General features: G+C 41.3%; 2 protein-coding genes and 7 non-coding genes across 9 annotated transcripts; 6 read left to right on the top strand and 3 right to left on the bottom strand.

Annotated features, from left to right (window-relative positions):
- Window positions 1-4467: 4467 nt before the first annotated feature.
- Window positions 4468-9123, bottom strand: LOC105901390 (prostaglandin E2 receptor EP2 subtype-like). The gene is made up of 2 exons (XM_012828837.3): window positions 6095-9123; window positions 4468-5852 (listed from the first exon to the last, which is right to left on the bottom strand). Exons 1-2 carry the CDS (start codon window positions 6950-6952, stop codon window positions 5580-5582), a joined length of 1131 nt encoding a protein of 376 aa, XP_012684291.2. The 5' UTR covers window positions 6953-9123; the 3' UTR covers window positions 4468-5579.
- trnai-aau lies at window positions 7537-7610 on the top strand. The gene has a single exon. It is a non-coding gene; the product is annotated as a tRNA-Ile (tRNA).
- On the top strand, window positions 8202-8275 carry trnai-aau. Its single transcript has one exon. It is a non-coding gene; the product is annotated as a tRNA-Ile (tRNA).
- On the bottom strand, window positions 9053-9126 carry trnai-aau. The gene has a single exon. It is a non-coding gene; the product is annotated as a tRNA-Ile (tRNA).
- Window positions 9127-9869: 743 nt separating this feature from the next.
- trnai-aau lies at window positions 9870-9943 on the top strand. The gene has a single exon. It is a non-coding gene; the product is annotated as a tRNA-Ile (tRNA).
- A 3552-nt stretch (window positions 9944-13495) lies between these two features.
- trnai-aau lies at window positions 13496-13569 on the top strand. Its single transcript has one exon. It is a non-coding gene; the product is annotated as a tRNA-Ile (tRNA).
- A 2295-nt stretch (window positions 13570-15864) lies between these two features.
- On the bottom strand, window positions 15865-15937 carry trnaa-agc. Its single transcript has one exon. It is a non-coding gene; the product is annotated as a tRNA-Ala (tRNA).
- Window positions 15938-16508: 571 nt separating this feature from the next.
- On the top strand, window positions 16509-21888 carry LOC105901399 (cholesterol 24-hydroxylase). Its single transcript, XM_031581232.2, is given in 15 exon segments — window positions 16509-16531; window positions 16838-16919; window positions 17016-17089; window positions 18199-18285; window positions 18506-18644; window positions 19020-19130; window positions 19349-19505; window positions 20031-20096; window positions 20186-20237; window positions 20239-20256; window positions 20375-20461; window positions 20902-21010; window positions 21339-21427; window positions 21560-21626; window positions 21708-21888. Coding segments are annotated over 15 exon segments (1308 nt in total). The 3' UTR covers window positions 21855-21888.
- On the top strand, window positions 16547-16619 carry trnaa-agc. The gene has a single exon. It is a non-coding gene; the product is annotated as a tRNA-Ala (tRNA).
- Window positions 21889-22753: the final 865 nt, after the last annotated feature.

The raw sequence follows: 22753 nt of genomic DNA, 5'->3' as shown, positions 1-22753 counted from the left end.
GGTTTTCAGGAAACTGTGCACTAGACCTGATTTACTATTTACTATCTATTTTTTCTATATTCTGATATTTTATTTCAGGGGCAGGGACAGTTGTTAATACAATTGTATTGTTAGATCAAGACACATTTATATAACCATTATAATAGCAATTAATGTTTGGGTAAATAAATTAAAAAAATACTCAGGCTAATGTTATTACTGCTATCCTATCTCTGTAAAACAGTATCATCACTGACTATGAGTCACTTATGATTATATGATGATTCTTTGTTCACTATCTGCTGTGTGTGGCCCTAGGCCATGTTTATAACCCCTTCAGTATATCCTCTCCGCACTTAACAACACAAAACAGTGCTAAACAAATCAGTAGCATCATTCAGCCCTGCATATACCAACACAAGTCAAAAATATGTAAACACGTTGATGTGTTCCAGTCCCAGGAAGTACTTCCAGGAAAAGATTGTCACGGGGAAGTCCCTGACCCCATGCTTCTCAACAGTTCTGTCTGCATCATCAGAGATCCTGGGAACATACTGCAATGTGCACTCCTTGTGACCACCCCATAATCTTGAAAAATATGCCAAATCTTCCCCAAAGTAATTTAACCCTCCCCAAATCTGCAAGGATAAGGCCAGATACAGCCACAACCACTTCAGAGAAAATGTGCTAATGTTCATGTTCGACCAGCTAAAGAACAAAGGGAATGAATATTTACGTATTTAAAAATTAATATAGCAGCTCCTTGTGTGTCAGAGGGGTTTGTGGAATAGTGTCACATTCTCTCCAGACTTTTCTGGGACCTTGAATCCCCTGGAATTCCGTCCCAGGACACAGAATGTCCCACAATCCAAGACCCCAGAGTGCCAATAAAATCCTGTTTTAAAAGGGACAGAAGAATTCTGTTTTGGTTTTTGTTTCTCATAAATGAAGTCCAATACAAAAGGAACTGGCAACAACTATATTGGGAGGAAATACAAAAACACAAAATAATATGCAACAGTTTCAGCACTAATAGCTGAGAAACATGTTATGCTAAGGAGCAACATCTGGAAAGAAATGGGGCTCCAATTCCCCTCTTTGCATTTTTTGCTCTTTTCCTGCACTGGACTGTCATTTGTCATGTTACTCTTAACAAAATTCACACTGACCTGTGCTGTTACTGGGATACTGCAAGCTTATATGTGTGCTTAAATTATTTTGGGAGTTTCTGGGTTGTTTTCTTAATTCCACAGGTAATTCCCCCATGTTTGTGAAATGCTGAGGGGACCCCAATGTACCCATGCAAAAACACTTTAATATGAAAACATGCTATAAATATGCTACATTCTGCCAAAAGCAATCGGTTGGAATATGATTTTTAATTTATGAATGTATTTTAATGAGGCATGTTTTTCAGCAGTTGAAATCCTTCTATTTGCAGATTTTACTTTGTGGACACTGACCATGGAAAAAGCATGCAGTATTTAACAGTATGTTCTTTATGAGTAACAGCACCATGTTCCATCGTTGATATCTTCCTATTCATGTACTGCATAATGTCTAGTTATCTAAACATAAAAATGAATTCAATCATAGCAGGCTTAGAGCTCTCAGAGTGCCCTCGTATTGGAGTCTTGAGTCTTTGGTTCCCACAGACACATGCTGCTTCCCCTGCTGAAATGGGCCAGCTGGTCCAGCTGTGTTGGAGAGCCGGCACTGCTGTCCAGGACAGGACAAATACCTCAGCCCAAACCTTGGCCAGCGCCACACTGCTGCCAGCTACTATCTGTGCTTGTGACCGCTGACGATGTGCACACTCTCATTGGCTTAGGGGTAGTGTTTGTTGTGTAGCGTTAGCACAGCTTCAAACTCAGCTCTTTTGCACAAACACATTCCTGGGCTGTGTAACTGAACAGGTTTCCATTTGATCAGCAAAGCTGCTCGGTCTGGCCAACATACAGGAACACAAAACATGGATTGTTTAAGCAGCCTCGAGGGTCAAAAGCTTTCACCGTGGGACATGTCCAATCCTACTTAGAATAATACATCCCAATGATGTTTACAACTTTTTAAATGATTAGAGTGAGAGGCATTTTAAATGAAGGCCATGTGTGGGCCAAGGCACTTGAAATTTATAGTTTTCTAATAGAAAGTCTCAGTAAGATTTGAAACCAAGGCAGACAAAAATACATAAACTTTGAGGTCTACAGAAACAAAGATGTCATGGCAACTGCATTCTTCAACAGCAAAAAAAAAATCCGTTGTGAGAAAATAATTCCCATTTGAGATTTTCCCCTAGATTGACAATTCGATATTTTGTTCATTTAAAAAAATAGTTATCATTCCTTACATAAATTATAGAATAGTACGAGTACATTGCTTTTGTATAGGCACTTTTTGTCCGTAAATCTAAAATCTTAGCCAGGCCTCCTGTTAATGGAAGCTTGTGTATATTTCAGAGATCCTCTGTTTATGGCAAGCCTATCCACATACCCACTTTCATTAGCCTATGCTTAATGGCAGTGGACACTGACTCCTTGTTCTTTGAGTTCCCACATTGCGAATAGAAATATTTACTTTGGCAAGTAGCTGTTTGTTTCCTTCTTTAACTGTGCTCAGTGTTTGCATTCTCAGTCCGTCCGCTGGAAATGGCTACTGTCTGCAGGCTTCTCAAACTAACCCTCAATGTAAGAAGCTAAACCAGCTACACATGGAGTTAAAGTAGCATGTCGCGCTGTGAAGGCGAATGGGGAGTTCCACCCCTGGCCATAAAGTTTAGGGGCGGCTGGTGGCATATTCAACATACAGTAGGTGCAAGTTTGAATCTGCTCTAAGTCTTACCCTAATTTTATCCTAGAGATTATTTTGCAAATAAACCTAGTAACCTAGTGACAAAAAAGAAACAATGACATGCTCTCGCAAAGGAACTGATGGCACTACCCCTACAGAGGAAATGTTGAAGGGTTGGCTATAATGAACATTCAATAGCCCTAGAATATCTAAAGTGAAATATCATCAGAGCGCATTGCCTGGATGGCTAGTGGAAATGAAAGGTGTGTTTACTTGTCCTTCAAATGACCACATACCATTAAAATGAATTTGAAGACAATACCAAAAGTAGTTGCCTATAAAAAAACAAAAGTGGCAAATGGTTGCATAGTGTTGCTTTCAAGGTACGGTTAGCTATTTTAGCATTTCTTGACTTGGCCACCATTGGAGTCCATCCTGTTCTTTGTATGTGTGGTACACATGGGACATAACCGGGAGGCAATGATCCCTGTCGCTATGGACATTTCCTTAGTTAATTGTACACTATGGACTATGTTGAATTTTTTGTTGCGGATTACAGGGCAAGACGAGAGTCACTTAGATCACTTATTTTTCTCAGGGCGTCTATTTTTGTACTGACTATGAGAATTTAAAGCCAGTATTGTTTTTCAATGCACAGTAGGAAAAAAAAAGAATCCAGGTTATAAAGCCTACAGGCTACAGCTTTTGCTCTATGAAAGATATGATAAGCCATGATCTCCAGGTAACTTTTACCTTGCCTGCAAAGTTTGTGCAATTTTTTTTTTTTTTTTGTGACGTAGCAGAGAAGGTCACCAGCCACATGTCTGCACATTTTGATTGACGGCCGCCACAACCTCTTGATGACCACCTACACTGCTCTCTTCTCAGCCCCTGGATGAAAGCCAGTAGAAACTCTGCTGCAACAGCATATGCGGCTCATGTGCCGGGCGGGTAAAAGAATGCATCCATGTGCTCTTATTTCTGACAATTAAAAAACAAATGATCAATGAAAATGCGAGACATCTCAATATGCGGGATTCTGGACAAAGGGTCAAAACCTCTCTCTCTCTCTCTTTCTCTGTGGGGGTAAGACAATCAAATGTACAAATTCATAACAAAAAGAACAGGATTACATGAAAGGCCTGAGAATGTAATTAGCTCATATGCAGAGAGGAAGAAGAAGACAAGTTTACTCCAGTGCTGACCCAAAATGTGAAGGTCTCTCAAACTGCCAGTGACTGTATGAAGCTACTCCTCCACATAGCCTGACAGCGCTCACAAGAGGCCTGAAGAACCAGCAAAGTCTGAAATAAACACTGTTAAGAGCGACGACAGACAGACAGAAGATAAATAATTGCTCTCACCTTATAAGGAGGCTATTCCTCAGAGCCCAATTAAAGAGATAAAGGAGTCATACACAAAGCCCTTTCACAGGCCATATTAAGGTTGTCACACACCACGGCAGTGGTGTGATGACGTGCTGGACTTTACTGGAACCAATTGGCTTTTGATAGTTTACCTCTGCAGTTTACTCAACATCCTCTCAAACGTACATTAGTGTGGTAGGACATGTGAGTGTGAATCCGTGTCAGTGTGTGTTCATTCTGACATGTGGTTCCGTATATTGGCTCTTCTTTGGCTAACCAGTGTTTGGCACAGGTTTTTTTCGAAAATCTCACAGTCACAAATGTCCACATCTTTTTACATTATGAAATCTTTACTTTCTTTTCACTTCTTTCACCTTCACTTACCTCTAACAATTCACCAAATTAAACATCATGTTTGTGTTACTTGCCCCACTGCATGTTTAAAAAAGAATGATCAAAATGATGTATTGATTACAATTACAAGTATCCTCACGCAGTCCACTGACAATGTTTGTTAAGCGTCCATGCGGGTAAGCTCTCAAAATGCTTCCATATGAGAAAAATACCAGGAGTCTCAGAAAACGGAAGATGCCTTTACAAATTTCCTACACAATTTCCAAATTAAGTCTCTGGCATGGTATAACAATACTCATAGTGGTTTGTGAAGTTTCTGAACCCCTAATTCTCCCCAGAGGTACAACATGACATACCGTAACTACCCCAAAACCCACGTTGAACACTATACATCTCCTCTGACCTCAATTTCCTTGTGGACTCAAGGCAACATTCTGAGATATTTTTAGCCTTTGAAAGCAAACAGTCATAATTAAAATGAGGTTCTCATGTTAAGGAACACACCATACTATTCTCGTGGGAGTCCGGTCTTGATTATGATTACTTGATTTTTTCCATAGCTTTTTATTTATCAAATTACAGTGTACAATGAGAAATGTGAACTGAACTACATGGTACCATTTAGCAGGTACCCTGGCTTTAAACTGTTTCCTTGTATGCATAGCAATGTTGACTTGTATGACAATGTTGACTTGTATGACTTGCATTCTGTCACAGTATTTAATGTTTAAGGCCCTAAATAAATACTGGAATAAGCGTATGATGTATAGTGTCATACAATCATCACTGGTGTGTCTTAGATTTCTACAGTGATGCACAGGTGGATCTTCCCTAGTTCCTGCAGTATATTCACCTTCAGATCGTCCTGTACTGGGTTCCCTCCTCTGCCCTTCAGAGACCTCTCCACTTACAGTTAATGGCCAACCAGTCAGAGGCACATGGGGACCACAGCTGTGACCACAACCCTGACCTCTGACACGACCTACAGGAGGACATCCTTTGATCTGATTGGACCATCCAGTGAATAGCGCCACAGTGGGCCCCTCAGTGTGCGCTTGACAATCCAGGCACATCTCTTGTCGTGACCAGTCACAGGCAGAGGGCACGGGCCGTATGTGCAGGCAGTTTGTGAGCATCTATTGGGGGACCAAGCCTGCAAGCTCTCATGGTGCGGAAGGTGCTCTCCTCGCTTGCTGGTGTCTGCTGCCGTCGGCACAGCTTCCCCCAGAGGAAGCGCAGGACAGAGGGGCTAAGGATGATGAAGACCCAGGGGTCCACGATGGAATTGAAGGAGAGCAGGCGGAGCATCCGGAGGTCCTGCTGATGATTGTCAATTCGGAAGAAGTTCATATACACCTGGATCTGAGAGGAACACAGTGCAGAAACCACTACATTAGTCATGGTAAAAATTCCCAGTAGCCTATATATACATTATCACTAATAATAAAACACGAACCAGCTGTCAATTTTATACACCAGTGTCAGAAGGGGGTGGGGGGCATGAACTAAACTAAAAAACGACTAAAGGGTTGACTGAAATGTAAGGTGTATATGAATGACTATATGCAATCATAAGAACTAAAGAGTTAATCAAACGGACTTACCACAAGCGGAAGAGAAAACACTACAAAACAAACAGTCATCACCACGAGGAGAATAAGGTGCTCTACTTCCTTAGTGATGGACTCATATCTTTTTCGACCACGGGGTCCTCGAAACGATCCGTGGTTATTTTTTCTCCTCCGGTACATGCCAAATAGATTGTAGCTGACAGATCCATTGCAGAGCACCGTGCACACGATCATCACGAGCATCGCAGAAGCGTAGGCTCCCGCGTAAACTTGTTCAAGGCGCTTTTGGGGATGCATGTCAAAGAAGCACCATGTACCGGGACAATACAACACATACTTCCCGACTCCAGCGAAAGGTAGAGAACAGAACGCAAAGCAAACTAGGTAGGTGAGGGGAATTGTGTAGTATCCCCAGCGCTTGGTCATGTACTTCTCGTAAAAGTATGCGTGTCCAATGGAGAGCCAGCGTTCCACGGCCATGGCCAGTAGAATGGACAGAGTGGCCAGGCTGAAAAATGTCATGCTGAAGCCGAAGTGGTTGCAGAGAGCTGTCCCACCCATCTCTACCAGACTCTCCTTCCTCACGTACGCGGCAAGAACTAACGGACTCACGGCAAGAGTCCCGAGTAAATCAGTGATGACCAGAGCAGTAACCAACACGTGAAAAAGAGAGCGACTCTTCCTCCGGCGTCGTATCTCCAACAGAAACAAAGCGAAAATGTTTCCTAAAACCCCAGCTGCGAACATAGATGCGGAAACCGCTGGAGAGCCTGGATTGGCAGCATCGAGGTAGCAAGTTTTGTTTGACATATTTAGGTGTTTCATTGTTTTTTTGAGTTGACCCTTTGTTTTTATTTCTGTGTAGACATATATCCCCACAGTTCGTAACATCAGCGGAGAAGGACCTTAGTCTGCTTTACAAACACTTGGACAGAACCTTGGGCTTCCTCGCATGTTTTAAGGTCTCCAAATGCTCGTGCGCTCCCCTCCCCGAGCGCTGCACAATACAGCGTAGTAGGCACGCGCGCTCTCAGACAAACAGAAGCAGTGATTCACCACATTACAATTGTGTTAATGACGTCATTTTTGCCAGTTAAAAGATGGACATGTCGCAATAAAAAAAAATTAAATGTAGGCCTACAGTGACGGTTTAGCATAGGCCTATACGTGTACATTTTAATAATTTGAGTTGAATAAGTACTTGAACCAACACAACAATAGGCTATAGGTTGAGTACTTTTGTAAAAAAAAAAAAAAACAGTCAGTTAACCAGAGCTGCCAACTATCACGGTTTCGCCGTGTGACACACGCTTTTGCATGTTTTCACACGCACATGCCACACATCCAATTTCTTACGGCAAAAAAAAATCAGATTTTGGGCCGAGACGCGTTCGTTACTTTTCAAACTCTCCGAGGGTAGCTGGCGCTAAGGAACTTCAAGAGGTAAAATGCAAACACGTAACTCCTTGATGTATGGCCGGTTAGCTCAGTTGGTTAGAGCGTCGTGCTAATAACGCGAAGGTCGCGGGTTCGATACCCGTACTGGCCATGGAAACTTATTCTTGGTGAGGATTAAAGGTGCTCGTTCACGCTAAAGCAAATGTGTATCCTGTAGTAGAGTAAGATGTTCTACTGTAGGCTATCTGCCATATTTCTAGTTACCTCATACACATCCTATTCTAGTGTGTAATCTGCTCTGATTGGCTTTATTTTAATGATTCATGTTTTGCTGTTTCATCCTAAGTCAACCAAGTAAGTGAAAGAGGTGAAGACAAAGGTGATATAAAGGAACAGAGGTGACTATTACTCCACCTATTGACTGACAGATCACTACACGTTTCAGTAGTTTACTTATACGCAGGAAAATATGTTAAAATCTTTGTGCTCCTGGTTGGGGACCTCCCACAGTGGCCAATCCTCTCACTGAGAAGATATGCAAGTACTCATACCCAACAACCTAACCAAACCAATATAACTTTTAGAGTAGAGTAACAATTGAAGTTTTGCAGTTGTATGTAACCATTGAAGCAGTTGGTACCCTAAACGGTATTGTAAAAGTTTTCTGAATCTGACACTTGGAAGAAGTTGGAAGATCTAAAGTTGGAAAAATCTGACATCTTGTAAACGTTTGGATATGTATGGCCGGTTAGCTCAGTTGGTTAGAGCGTCGTGCTAATAACGCGAAGGTCGCGGGTTCGATACCCGTACTGGCCAGAGAAACTTATTCTCGGTGAAGATGAAAGGTGATCGTTAAAGTAAATGTTTATCCTGTGTAGACAGAGGATTGTTTAATCTCTCTCTGTAGTAAGGTGTTCTAATCATGTATGCTATCTACCATATTTGTACTTACCTCATACACACCCTATTATAGTTTGTAATCTGCTCTTATTTTAATGATTCGTTTTTTGCTCTGTTTTATCCTAACTCAACAAAGTAAGTGAAAGAGGTGAAGATAAAGGTGATATAAAGGAACTCCAACTATTGACTGACAGATCACTATAAGTTTCAGTAATTTAGTTATACACAGGAAAAGATGTTAAAATCTTTGTGCTACTGGTTGGGGACCTCCCACAGTGGCCAGTCTATGCAAGTACTCTATCCCAACAACCTAACCTAGATCCTGACCAACAGGATATTACAACAACCCGCAACTGGCTGGTGACAAACACAGCAAGTCCCCTCTGTAGCCCACAATGCTAAACACCACAACGTGACTAACCATAAAAGTAGGTGAGCAGTAGTATTCAACAACAACAAAGTTTTTGTGAGCATGGGGTTTTTAAGCAGGTACCTTCCTTCATCAGTGTTTGGCTGAATTTGGACCATGACACCTCCAGAGGGCTCAGTCAACAGTGTTGTCTGGTGTCCCAGTCCCAACCCCGTCCATACTCAGGATGGGTTACGATACATACCACTACCAGAGACAGACACATCCGTGTGTGGTTTTAGCGTTTACAAGCACCTTTCATCCTAACCAAGAATAAGTTTACCTGGCCAGTACGGGTATCGAACCCGCGACCTTCGCGTTATTAGCACGACGCTCTAACCAACTGAGCTAACCGGCCACTGCTAAAGCAACATTTACATGTCACATGTCGAACTTGATAAGTGTCAGATTCAGAAAACTTTTCAAATACATTTTAATTACTAAGCTAAAAGCCATACACAACTGGCTACATCCGTCTTCATCAACCCACTGACTATGTAGGTATGTGACATTATGTACAGTAATACTAGATTATAATTGACCCTGCTTCTAACTTTCTGCAGAACTTGAAAGAACAATTTTGTGAAAGGGCATAAGGGCTTGAAAATGTTCTAAGCTAGGAAGTGTCATGTTATGTTGCCACACTTTCGTACAATAACTTGATATTTACACTATTGGGTCTCTGGGGACCAGGCCCAAGGCCCTGTCAGCGGCTGGCCAGGAGCTTCTGTCTGGATTTATTGCTGCAGAGGGAGAGCTCTGGAGAGGGCAGAGCAGTCTTATCTAAGCCTTAGCATTTCTGGGCCAAGTGCAGGAGGCTATTCCCAGTGAACATGTTGTTCTTGAAAGCCTCTTTCGCCCAAGTGCGTCCTATGCCAGTTCCCAGATGGATCATGTACATTTAGTGGCTTGGCTTCTTTAACAGACTGTCCTCGTTTTGATTGATATTTTTGAGAGTTAAGTGTCAAGAAACAATTGAAGTCGTGCAGTTAGTTGTATGTAACCATCGAAGCAGTCGGTAGCCTAAACGGTATTTAAACGTTTTCTGAATGTAACACTTATGAAGTTCGAGATGTGACATGTAAATGCCGCTTTACCAGTGGCCGGTTAGCTCAGTTGGTTAGAGCGTCGTGCTAATAACGCGAAGGTCGCGGGTTCGATACCCGTACTGGCCAGGAATACTTTTTCTTGGTGAGGATTAAAGGTGCTCGTTAACGCTAAAGCAAATGTGTATCCTGCAGTTAAGTAAGATGTTCTACTGTAGGCTATCTGCCATATTTCTAGTTACCTCATACACATCCTGGTCTAGTTTGTAATCTGCTCTGATTGGCTTTATTTTAATGATTCATTTTTTGCTGTTTCATCCTAAGTCAACCAAGTAAGTGAAAGAGGTGAAGATAAAGGTGATATAAAGGAACAGAGGTGACTATAACTCCACCTATTGACTGACAGATCACTAAAAATGTCAGTAGTTTAGTTGTCAGCGACTAGCCAGGAGCTTCTGTCTTGATTTATTGCTGCAGAGGGAGAGCTCTGGAGAGGGCAGAGCAGTATTATCTAAGCCTTAGCATTTCTGGGCCAAGTGCAGGAGGCTAATCCTAGTGAACATGTTGTCCTTAAAAAAAAAAACTTTTCTCCCAAGTGCGTCCTATGCCAGTTCCCAGATGGACCATACACATTTAGTGGCCCACTGGCTCAGTGAAGCAAGTGAAGAGGTTATTGAGTTTTCTCTTAGTGTCTTGTCAGTATACTATACTGTTTGAACTGTTCAATCTGGAAAATGTAGCCCTCACCAACCAAAACCACCTCTGGATTGCTGATTCTGCTAATGTTACATTTAATGTAGCCCAGATGAAAAGTGCATTAGATGCGTATCAGTTATATCTCTGCTGTGCTTTTGACTGTAAGTTTAGACTATCACGATACTTCCTTAATAATAATACTGTCACATCCCTACTACTACAATTTACGGGCAATCACACCAGCAATTTGGCCAAATCCACAGCTTATAGTGTCAATGGGTATCATTTGACCTTAAAGGTATGCTTTTGTCGGTAACAAAATCCGTAGCAATACATTCAATACAATACAATTAACAGTTTTGCAATCCGTGCACAAAACCCTGACAGGCCCCAGCTCGTTAGGACCCACAAATCTGTTATCATGTCTGTGGAAGGCATGACGTCCAGTTCTTGTGAGTGGTTCTCATGCCCCAGTTGCAGGATCTAGTATTCTACACTAAGTTCGTATATGAGCACTATTAGAGCATGTGTGCTTCTTTGGACTGAGTATGGCGTGATGACGTGAACAGGATGCATGTGTCTCCTTGTAGTTGACTCACTGTATGACAACTCAAATTAAGCAGGACAAAGTGCTCTTAAAATATTTGCACAATCTCTGTGCTGTTCTACAGTAGCCCTTGTGTAAACTTAGGGTGAAAAGATGCAAAAAATATGTAGGTACTTGAGATGCCCTCAACCACCTCCTAGCGGAGGCACACATCGGTAGCAATTTACAGTGCTTCCTTCGGATCTCCACCATTGTCTACCACCATTCAGGTACGGTCTGCTGCGAAAAATTAGACTAACTGATAGTCTTCATTCTTTATGCTTTTGATACACCCCATCGAGGCCACTTGCGGTTGTGAGGCCATGAGAGCTCTGGAATGGGAAGGCAGTACCCAGGTACAGAGGGTTGTTACAGAACTCCAATTCCGAATGACACTGGTTCGGAACTTCATTCTGAATGACATTGGTTTGTGGGCTGATTGCATTTATAAAGCTTTATTTTGTGTGTAGAAATGTCTGAGTGTACGCACACAGTGACTCTCCCCGTACAAAGCCTTTGGGTGCCAATGGACATGAAAAAAGGGACATAGGCTATGTGTTTTTGTGTGAACAGACATAATGATTCATCATGGATATTATGAATAGTAACTGTGGTTGAGAAAAGGGCAGACAGTTTGTGTTCTCAGGTGTCATATGTCATAATATTCCAGAGTGCCTGGCCCCCTCCAGCCCCCTCCCTGTGACCCGGGGAATCCCTGGTGTCCTTTGGAGGCTGAGTTTGTTGAGTCACCATGGTGATTAGCCCACCCCTCTAAATTCCCATCATTCCCAAGAGTCCATTCTAGGGCCATTTCCTTTTGCACAGGGCTGTGTCATTAGTATGTTCTGCTGAAATATTGATATGGATGAGCAGGAGTTTCTTGAAACTGACTTACATAACAACGTCAAGACTTCCTCACTGTGAGTCAGCCTGTTACGTCTCTCTGGTGTGGTTGTAAGGGAAAGCTGGGAAATCTGGACACCAGATAGGTCAAGATTGAGAGTATTTAGTCATCAATGGTGGAGGCTGCTTTGTTCTAACTTTGTCAGTGTGCTCGGTTTTAAGGACTTCCAGTTCTTGCTATTTCTTCCAGTAAGCTTTAAAAGGGAAAGCACTCCGACCACAAATTCCATTTCTCAGAAGTTGTCATGTCTTGAAATTACTCATGTTGTACAAAGTGTGACTGCTTACCAAGACATGAAAAGAACAAAGACTACAAACTTACAAAGACTGAAAACCACACAAGGCAAATCATCTGATTTAAATGTGTTCTTTTGATCATTCAGATGCATTCAATTGCATTTTTGTGCAATTGTCATCATGAATCTGCTCATGGAGCTTAACTCTGCTGTTTGTCTTCTCTGTGTCGTAGGGACTCTGGACTGCACAGATTAGGCTGCCCACAAACAGCCAGAGTAATATCACAAGATTTTTTGATCGGAGATATAAACGCTAACATAACCAAAGATTAACAAAAAAATTATGACAAATGTTCATTTTGCTGAAATACTGGTCATATTTTCAGCCATATAGATTGTTTTCTAAGTGTGAATGTAGAGTAGGGAACATTGGACAGTGTCATTTAATACAAGCTAGCTGAGTTCCAAACTTCCAAGGCTTATTGGAGTGAGATTGACAAAGACTGATCAAACTTTTTGACGTGAGATTCATTTATTTGGATGCTAGACAGGACAGGTCGATGACCTTGGGCATCTGGAAAAACTACAAATCTCTGTGAGACAGGGATAACACCAATAAGGTTACAGCCTACATTGAATTATTTCATAAATAAGCTCATTGGCAAGGAGGTTTATGATGAAAACTAGTGAGTCGGCAACTTTCCTAACACAGCAAGACAGCTAATAAGTTATTACTGACTAGTCCAACAGAAAGAAGGCCAGCTCGGCATCTGACTTGCTCGTTTAATTGTTTGGTCTCTTGCTTGGTTACTCTCTCTTTTTCTCTTCTTATCCTCCAACAATGTCCTCCGCGGTTTCTTTCTTGCCTCTGCCATAATGTCCATACAGAGAATACTGCACTAGCTTCCAGGGCTTGGGCCTGGTCCCCAAAGACCCAATAATGTAAATATCAAGTTATTGTACACAAATCTGGCAACATAAAATGACACCTTCTAGCTTAGAACATTTTCAAGCCCTTACGCCCTGTCACAAAATTGTTCTTTCAAGTTCTGCAGAAAGTTAGAAGCAGGGTCAATTATAATCTAGAAATACTGTACATAATGTCACATACCTACATAGTCAGTGTGTTGATGAAGATGGAAGTAGCCAGTTGTGTATGGGTTTTAGTTTAGTAAAACATATTTTAAACGGTATTTTAAAAGTTTTCTGAATCTGACACATGAAGTTCGAGAAGTGACATGTAAATGGCATTTAATGTATGGCCGGTTAGCTCAGTTGGTTAGAGCGTCGTGCTAATAACGCGAAGGTCGCGGGTTCGATACCCGTACTGGCCAGGTAAACTTATTCTTGGTTAGGATGAAAGGTGCTCGTTGACGCTAAAACTATCCTGACCCAGGGTCGCTACACATGGAAACGTCTGTTGTTGTCTCTGTTAGGGGTATGTATCCTAAACCAGGTGTCTGCGCCTGCGTGCGTCTGTGCCTGCCTGCCTGTGTGTGTCTTTGCGTGCCTGCCTGCGACTGGCTGTGCGTGCCTGCTTGCGTGTGTCTGTGCGTCCCTGCCAGCGTCTGTGCGTGCCTGCCTGCCTGCCTGCCTGCCTGCCTGCCTGCGTCTGTGCGTATTATACCTGCATCTCTGTCTTGTAGGCGTCTGAAGCACTTCCCTCTGGCTCTCAGTGCCCTCTGCTGGTCTGATGCTTTACTGATGACCGTCACCAGCAACGACTTCACCCTGATTTATTTTATCCACAAAGTCAGCACATTCCCCAACATAGTGTGCCAACCGGATCCGCCATAGTTGTCCTTAAGCTGCTTTACCAGGCGTGCTGGACTGTTGCCGAGAGTCTGGTCCGGAAGCAACCGAATGACATGGATGTCACAAGCATACCCGAAATGCACATTGTTGCAGTGATTAGTTACATGTTCATTGGAGGGTAATTTCAGTGATTTAAGTCTGCACTATCACCATCTTTTCACAACTGCTTTACTCACTTTTGGGCCAGGGTCAGCTGGAACATCCTCTGGTGTGGCAGGTCCAGCTGGTCCTGGACAGTCTGTATGCCGCCCTTAGTCACACATCCAAGGTCCAGGTTCTTTAACACTGATGTTCTTTATTGCGCCGACAAACACAGACACCAATACACTGTAGAACTATACAGAAATGAATAAAAGACATACAGCAATCAATCATAAGTTCATACACACAAGAACAATCTTAAATGTTATTAAAATAATAACCAAACAAAACGTAACATACCACTTTTGCCTGCTTGTGGACTAAGAGGGATATACAGCTTGTATTTCTTTAGAGAGCATATTTCAGCTTGTATCTTCTTTACCTAGTAGCTTAATACTAGCTAAACTTGACCTCATGCGTGCATCCAGTCATTCATCCAAACTATCAACAGGAAGTGACATGTTACATGCATTCTGGGAAAATGAGTCAAACATACTGTACATCCAAACATCTTTAGTAGCACAAGATACCACATACTGGAGAAACTATTAAAACTTTTGTGACTGCAATTACAGTCTGACTGATGTACAGATAGTTCAGGGAACACACAGTGCACCTGAGTGTCTCTGTCACCATCAGGTAATACCTGTTGATGTCCTGGACCTTCCAAGCCCTCTTGTGGACACCAGAGCCTGTCAGCTGTTTTCCACAACCTGGGCAGGACACCCTAACCTTCCACAGGTGTTAAGGCATCCACACCATCAGATGATGGGTGAAAAAGCAGTCGGCTGTCGGTGCCTGGTGGTAAATTAGGGCTGGGACAGGGGGCTCATACCACAGCTTGAAACCTGGCCTCAGTTTGCCAGAGTGAAACAAGGTGTGACTTAAACCACCTCTGGTCCTGCACAGGGATGCTCTTGCTCATCTCAACCGGCAACCAGAGTGAAGCTGAAGCCCCAGCAGTGACTGGCTGAACTCCTCCAGACTCATCCGGATGGTAAGACAACAACAAATAAGAATCAAGTCTATTGCATAAATAAAGGTTATACTAAAGATGACTTACAACAGAGCCAGAACAGAGCAAGACTTACAACAGAGCAAATAGACATTGCTGTACTCACAGAGGCTACTGCCAGGCTGTTTTTTTTTACAGCAAGCCTTGGAGCTGGTCTATTGCCTCCAGAAGGCCAAACTCCAGAGCTGGCAAATGCCCTAAGCCTTGCCATCCACTCCGTGTCTCCCATGGACTTGTGGCTCATCTAAAGACAACATGGACATAAAAGCAATAACAATAATTACAACTATAATTATCAACGCATCTCAGCGAGTACTTAACAAGTACATAGTTATGAGTACAGTAATACTGTTAGTTAGGCAAACTACACTGAAAACATGTATTTTTTGCTATCAGATACAGTAACTATGGCTATAGTTATTACACGTAACGTTGTTCGTAATGTCCACGTTATATCGGTTTTGTTTGTTTACACGAACTAACTACCTAGCACGTACTGTAAGAAAAAAATTAAAACAGGTCGTGGTTACTTTCCTTGTGCTCACTTCAGCAGAGAGAGACCAGCGTTTGACAGTTTGAGCGACTTGCATTTCATGTCATTTCAATCCTCAGGGTCAGAATCTGGACTTTACTTGGAATTAAACCGAAAAACACTTGCTGGAGAATGCGGGCATCGATCCCGCTACCTCTCGCATGCTAAGCGAGCGCTCTACCATTTGAGCTAATTCCCCTCTACATCAATAGACCCTTGAGCAGCTTGTGTTGCCATCTACTGGACAGTTTTAACTTTATATGTAATAATTTCAGATTCAGAAAACTTTTAAAATACCGTTTAGTCTACCAACTGCTTCGATGGTTACATACAACCGCACTTCAATTGTTTCTTGACACTCTCAAAAATATCAATCAAAACGAGGACAGTCTGTTAAAGAAGCCAAGCCACTAAATGTACATGATCCATCTGGGAACTGGCATAGGACGCACTTGGGAGAAAGAGGCTTTCAAGGACAACATGTTCACTTGGAATAGCCTCCTGCACTTGGCCCAGAAATGCTAAGGCTTAGATAAGACTGCTCTGCCCTCTCCAGTGCGTCCTATGCCAGTTCCCAGATGGATCATGTACATTTAGTGGCTTGGCTTCTTTAACAGACTGTCCTCGTTTTGATTGATATTTTTGAGAGTGTCAAGAAACAATTGAAGTGCAGTTGTATGTAACCATCGAAGCAGTTGGTAGACTAAACGGTATTTTAAAAGTTTTCTGAATCTGACATTATTACATATAAAGTTAAAACTGTCCAGTAGATGGCAAGAGAATCTGCTCAAAGGTATACTGGTGTAGAGGGGAATTAGCTCAAATGGTAGAGCGCTCGCTTAGCATGCGAGAGGTAGCGGGATCGATGCCCGCATTCTCCAGCAAGTGTTTTTCGGTTTAAATCCAAGTAAAGTCCAGATTCTGACCTTGAGAAATGTATTGCCATGACATGCATGTCGCTCAACCTGTCAAACGCTCGTCTCTCTCTGCTGAAGTCTAGTAGTCTTCAACTACTTTGATTTTACCATAGTTCAGGCATGAACAATCTGTGAATGGAGCTTAAACCTGATCATATTTTTTAAATGTCTTAATGTTGTAGGGCTGACAAGTATGGTCCTGTCTGTAGAGTGAACATGCTGCATTCTGTATTTCTCATTGTTACTTGTCCTGAGGCAACCAAGGTTACAAATCTTGCTTCCTAAAATTTTAAAACAAAATTCTTCCTCATAGCAAATATCTCTCCAGTAAACACCATAACTTCTACACAATGCACACAGGAGTTCTTAATGTCACCAAAGTATTCCAAAAACCCTCTTATGTACAAGATGATGTTCAACTTATTTGCTACCAGGTAATGTCTTGAAAAGTTGCCTCACTGTGCTAATTAACATGCAACCTGAAAGCCAATCATCCACATAAAGGCACAATGATTATAAACTATTACATTTTTTGTCAATTTCAGAAAAAAAAACTCTCACATTCCTCTAGCTGGCTATATGTATACTCAGGTATTGGTACAGAGTCCTGGCTCTGTATGGGAAACAAAGTGTCTCGGACTGGGCCATACACTATTCCATCCAATCAACACCTTTCTTCAGGAGCATGGAAGTGAGGGGTGTAATTTGATTGGCTGTTGAGCTTAAATATCAACAACCTCCATCAACAACAGAAACAAGAACTGCACTTTTAGCATATGACTTATAGACAGATAATAGAAATCCCAAATCCAACTTCGAGTTAACTTCTCTTTTTCGTTGTCGTCAGTACATGGTTGATCACACAATCAGTTTTATAAGTTTCTACCAGAGCCACTGGAGCATGAGCACTTTTTTTTCAGTTCCCTGAACATTGTTGGAGACATAGAACTCAATTCCCACTCACATTTGCCATACAGACTATACACAGCTCATTGTTTTCAGTTCCCTGCTCGCTCAAATTACATTCCACCACCATCTATTTGATTAACCATGTTCAAGCATTATGCTGATTTTACACAGGGTAATCAGGGTCTTATTTTAAACCTGTGACTTGTTCAATATATTTCATAATTTGTATTCAGCCGTGTGGCTGAGTAGGCCTGTAGATAGGGCAGGTTGCGATGTAATAATTTGCACTACCTACTTGTTTCTCTGCTTGACAAACCAATTGAGGCTATTCAGTGTGGAGAGGAATTGAGTTTGCCCCTCTGGCTTACAAATGCAAAGCGAGATCGAACTCACACACATAACTTGATTTCAAGGCAAACTGCAGCAGTGTTCGATTAACTTGAACAGTATGGTGTAAACAAGTTCAATGAGCTGTGCAAATTCATACATTTTATTAGTATTGTCTTCTCTTATATATGCATAACTAACAGTCTTCTCTTTTTGCTTGAATCTTGTTCAAATTTCTCTTCTGTCTGATGAAATAAAGCTATAATCTGCACTTCTATGGCAAACAATCTTGACTGTTACCCTTCAGATTCCTTGGAAATGGCTTGGTGACCGCCACAGATCATGATTTGTGGTACAGGCAGCGCAGAATCATGGATCCTGCATTTAGTAGTGTGTGTGTGAGTAATACAATCTTAATCACTTACTCATTTAAAACAAATACAGTACCTGTATCTACAGCAATTCATGGTTCAGGTATGCATTACAAATAGTATGTGTATTCCTAACAGTCTAACTGCTTTTTTTTAGTTCAGTTATAGGATTACTGTACTCTCTATAAAGTATCCTGAAGGGTGTGTTGAGCTGTTTCAAGTCTGTGATGCTGTGATATGCAGATACTTACGGGGTCTGATGACTACCTTCAATGAGAGAGCGGAGTGCCTGATGACCAAGCTGAATGAGTATGCCGATAGCCAGACACCGGCACACATGAATAAGCTGATCAACTCCTTTGCCCTGGATGTGATTGCAAAGGTCACTGCCTCTTTGAGCCCAATGTGAACAAATAAGTGGCCAACTGTTTATTATTTAATTCATGAATTGTTAAACTCTTAGGGTAAGTGTTTCAATGTCAAGGAGTTAATAATAGCAGAGCAAATTTACTCGAAGATAAGGCACAGAATGTCGTCCAAAACTAAGTGTTTACTAATTGAACAGTAAGTTTAATACATCTTACTTAACCAACCTTTCATGACTATATCATATATAGTATATATATATCAGGGTCCTTCCCCACAGGCTTGTAGTAATGTTCTCTACAAGGAACAAGTTTCAAATACATTGTAGTGTTATGTTATGTTATGTTATGTTATGTTGATTGTCATGAAGTGTTTGTGATATTCCATGTAGGTGGCCTTTGGAGTTGACTTAGATTTACTGAACATCAGTGACTCCCCTTTCCCTCGAGCCATAGAGTTATGTCTGAAGGGCACGGTCTACCTACGAGATCCAACCTTTGCGGTAAGGTGTCACAGCAGTATGGGAGAAAACCATCCATAAGATTGTGTTGTTACAACTTCATGACAGTGACAATGTAACACTATCCAGTGTGGATCACAGTCTGGACAGTAACAGATTCAGCTAATAATGTCAATATTGGTGCCAATTCAGACCCAGTGTATTGGATTAGTGCATTACCAGCTGAGAGAGATGAGTGTTGACCTCATACTTTCATTCAGTTTTTGAGGAAGAACAAAAAGGTGGTGCAGGAAATTAAGGAAGCTGTCCAGTTTCCTCGTGAAACAGGAGCCAGCTGGATAAACGAGAGGAAGAAGGCTGTTCAGAATGGTGAGGATGTGCCTATGGACATTCTTACACAGATTCTCGTAAGTGCAGGTAATTTGAATTCATGTACACTCACAGTTATGTATGTATGTATGTATGTATGTATGTATGTATGTATGTATGTATATGCCTAAATACAGGATTCAGACACTGTGTTCAGTATGTTGCATAGTCCATTTAGAAGGGTTAGGGTTAGTCTCCTCTACTTGAATATTGTTGAATATTTTATTGCACCACTTTGTTCACTGCTAAAGGTTTCAGGTAGGTACCGTTTGTCAACAGACTTTTCCTTTTGATAGTAAAAGTTTAACTCTCGCCAGTATAATCTATTTTCTTAGTTTAGTTGCATCCTTATGTTCTATATTTAATCTTGTGACCCAGAATCCTATAATAATGTCTTGCTGAATTAACAGGTCCTGCCACTGAAAATACTGTACAAGCTTTCTCACCCCACTAGGCCAAATAACTCTGATCTGCATATTTTTTATCCGAGTGTGAGGAATATAAAAATCATATAGTGTTGCCTCAAGGGCTGTCTATGCAACAACTTTTCCTCACGTTGCTTTATCTTCACAGAGGAAAACAAAGATGACAACGATGAGGAAATCATGCTTGACAACTTTGTCACATTTCTCATAGCAGGTTGCTAACTTATTACCCTACCAAAAAAATCCAGTTGAACAATCCAATTACTGATATTGTTGTTGTGCATTATTATTGTATAAATGAAGGTCAAGAAACAACTGCTAGTCAGATTTCATTTACCATCATGGAACTTGGAAGATCCTGAGATACTATTGAGGTATGAAGAGTAAGTGCTAATATGCCTGACTCTAACATAATATATATATAAATATATTGCTGTAAAGCTCTGATAATTATTGTTTTTAAAAGACTAATGCATCTACTTATTAACCCAGGCTAAACGAGGAGTTGGATGAAGTCCTTGGGATGAAACAGGAGATCAGCTATGAGGCCCTAGGAAATCTGACCTACTTAACCCAGGTCATTTACACTATCCTAAATCACTGTTATAATAATCAGCCTAAGGAGAATACTGACCAGAGTCTTCCCATCTTTTATAACTTTTGTTTGAAATGATGATTGTGTAGGTGCTGAAAGCATAGGCGGAGATCCCGGGGGGGACGTGTCCCCCCCCTACCATAAAGTTGTCCCCCTCAAACAGTCATTGTAAATACAATTATACCCGGACATGGACCTAAAAAAATGCTTCCGGCAGGGATTCTAAAATCGGATTTTCGTGTTCCTCTGTGTATTTTAAAAACGAGTTATAACGTCCCTGCATGTGAGAAAAAGATGGCAAAACTTCGTCGCGGGGGGAGAGGGTGGGGTCATCTGCAATTTTCCTGTGTCCCCCCCAGGAATTACTCTCTGAAATTTTACCGTGTATTGTCCCCCCTACAACGAAATGGGATCTCCGCCCCTGGCTGAAAGAGTCTCTGAGGTTATACCCAACTGCTCCTGGTACCTCTCGCTGGCTGTCAAAGGAAACTGTCATTAATGGTATCAAGGTCCCTGCAGGATGTGGCATTATGGTGAGTGTCAAGTTCTTATAGTATGTCATCCTGAAACCTGGTCCAATCCTGATCTAACATGGATCCGTCAGATCCTTTGCCCAATCAGGGCCCGGTCTGTTAAAGTGTAAATCTGCAATCTGAGAGATTGTCTCACTGAAAGTCTCAATGAAAGTCAGAGTTGGTTGTGCCATGATGATTTAACAGGACACCATCCTGATTAATTCTATATGACCTGTCTGTGTCTGTCACAACCTGGGCACGATCCTGATTTATATATTTAAGTCATCTCAGTATTGTGGCAGTAAAGAATGGATGTTTTGAATGGATCTTTATCATCTTTTTGTAGCTCAGTACGTATGTGAGTTCAAGGATGGACAAATTCTTCAAGGATCCACTGACATTTGATCCAGAGAGATTTAATTTGAATGCTCCTAAGTAAGACATCAATTTGGTCTCCTTAAATTGAGTTAGATTACAAGAATGATATTGTATACAATGAAATTAACACAAAACCGTTGGCCAAACTTTAAAAAACGAAACAAATCTTTTTGTGCTTCATCCATCAAGGCCTTATTTCTGCTACTATCTTTTTGCCTTGGGCCTACGGTCCTGCCTCGGGCAAAACTTCTCACAGGTGAAACACACACATCCAAAGTCACTGAAATTGTGTTTAAAATTCAATCAGCCTGGCAATAAATGGCATGTTTGTTTGCAGATGGAGGCAAAGGTTGCACTGGCTAAACTACTGCAGAGATTTGACTTCAGCCTAGGGCAAGGGCAGTCTTTTGACATCCTAGACACGGGGACACTGCGGCCGCAGAGCAGGGTGATATGCACGATCAAACAGCGCAGTAGTGCATGACCCTCAGAGCCCTTGACAAAGTGTCTTACAGTAAGAAGACAGACTGACTTTGAATCATACAAATATATTATATTTATACAGTAACTCTTCTGAATGCTTTTATCTTATTGTTTCACTTAAAAGACTAATCAAGCATTGATTTTTCTTTCACAGTGTTTTTATGTGTGGGGTAATATATCTGTGAAAGAATACGTTTATCTAGTCTGCCAGTTTTTATGACATCTGATTGTGTAACTCTATCCAAACTGAGTAACCATTCTAGACTTTGTAATAGGCTTAGGTAGACCATCACACTGAACTGCTGCAGAGGCTTGACAGGAGATGTGGCACTTCTTTAATATCCTGCACACTGAGATGCTGCAATGTGAAAGCTAATGTCCTGTTTTCATTTCATGCACTGGGCACTATATTTGTTAAAACATTAAAACATTGTGTTCTTGAATTCGTATGTCATATATCAAATCTACTGCTATATCTTTCATTTTCCAATTAAACTTAATAATACACCTATAATTGAATTTATACTGTCACAATCCTTTTTTTTTAAATCAAAAATATGAAATACCTGTCTCTTTTTTATGTACCAGTATTTATCCAGAACTGTGTTCATCCTGTTAATGTGCTTGTTCATGTTTGGGCACACAGTGACAAATCTATACACAAACTACACTCAAGCTAAAACAACAGCAATAAAACATGAATGTATAGAAGGATGGCCTATGTGTAGAGTTGTGTGAATGTGTAAGAGTAGAGGTCTTGTATGTACAACCAAATGTTTCACTGCACGTTATGCACAATGCTTCTGAATTAATTCTGCCACTATTTATTATGTATGCACTGCTATATTGCAGTATGTTTATTCCTGACTACTTTCACTGGTGAAAAAACTGCCCGGATCA

Source organism: Clupea harengus, chromosome 15, assembly GCF_900700415.2.
Source record: "Clupea harengus chromosome 15, Ch_v2.0.2, whole genome shotgun sequence".
In the NCBI taxonomy this organism is placed as follows: Eukaryota; Metazoa; Chordata; class Actinopteri; order Clupeiformes; family Clupeidae; genus Clupea; species Clupea harengus.
Note: the sequence above shows the minus strand (reverse complement) of the source record. Positions and strands in the feature narration are given on the sequence as shown.

Excerpts from the sequence above, each read along its gene's own strand:
- LOC105901390 (XM_012828837.3), bottom strand. The coding sequence starts at position 6,952 with ATGTTACGAACTGTGGGGATATATGTCTACACAGAAATAAAAACAAAG. Across the intron at positions 5,853-6,094 it reads TGTTTTCTCTTCCGCTTGTG|ATCCAGGTGTATATGAACTT; the intron begins GTAAGTCCGTTT and ends TGTTCCTCTCAG.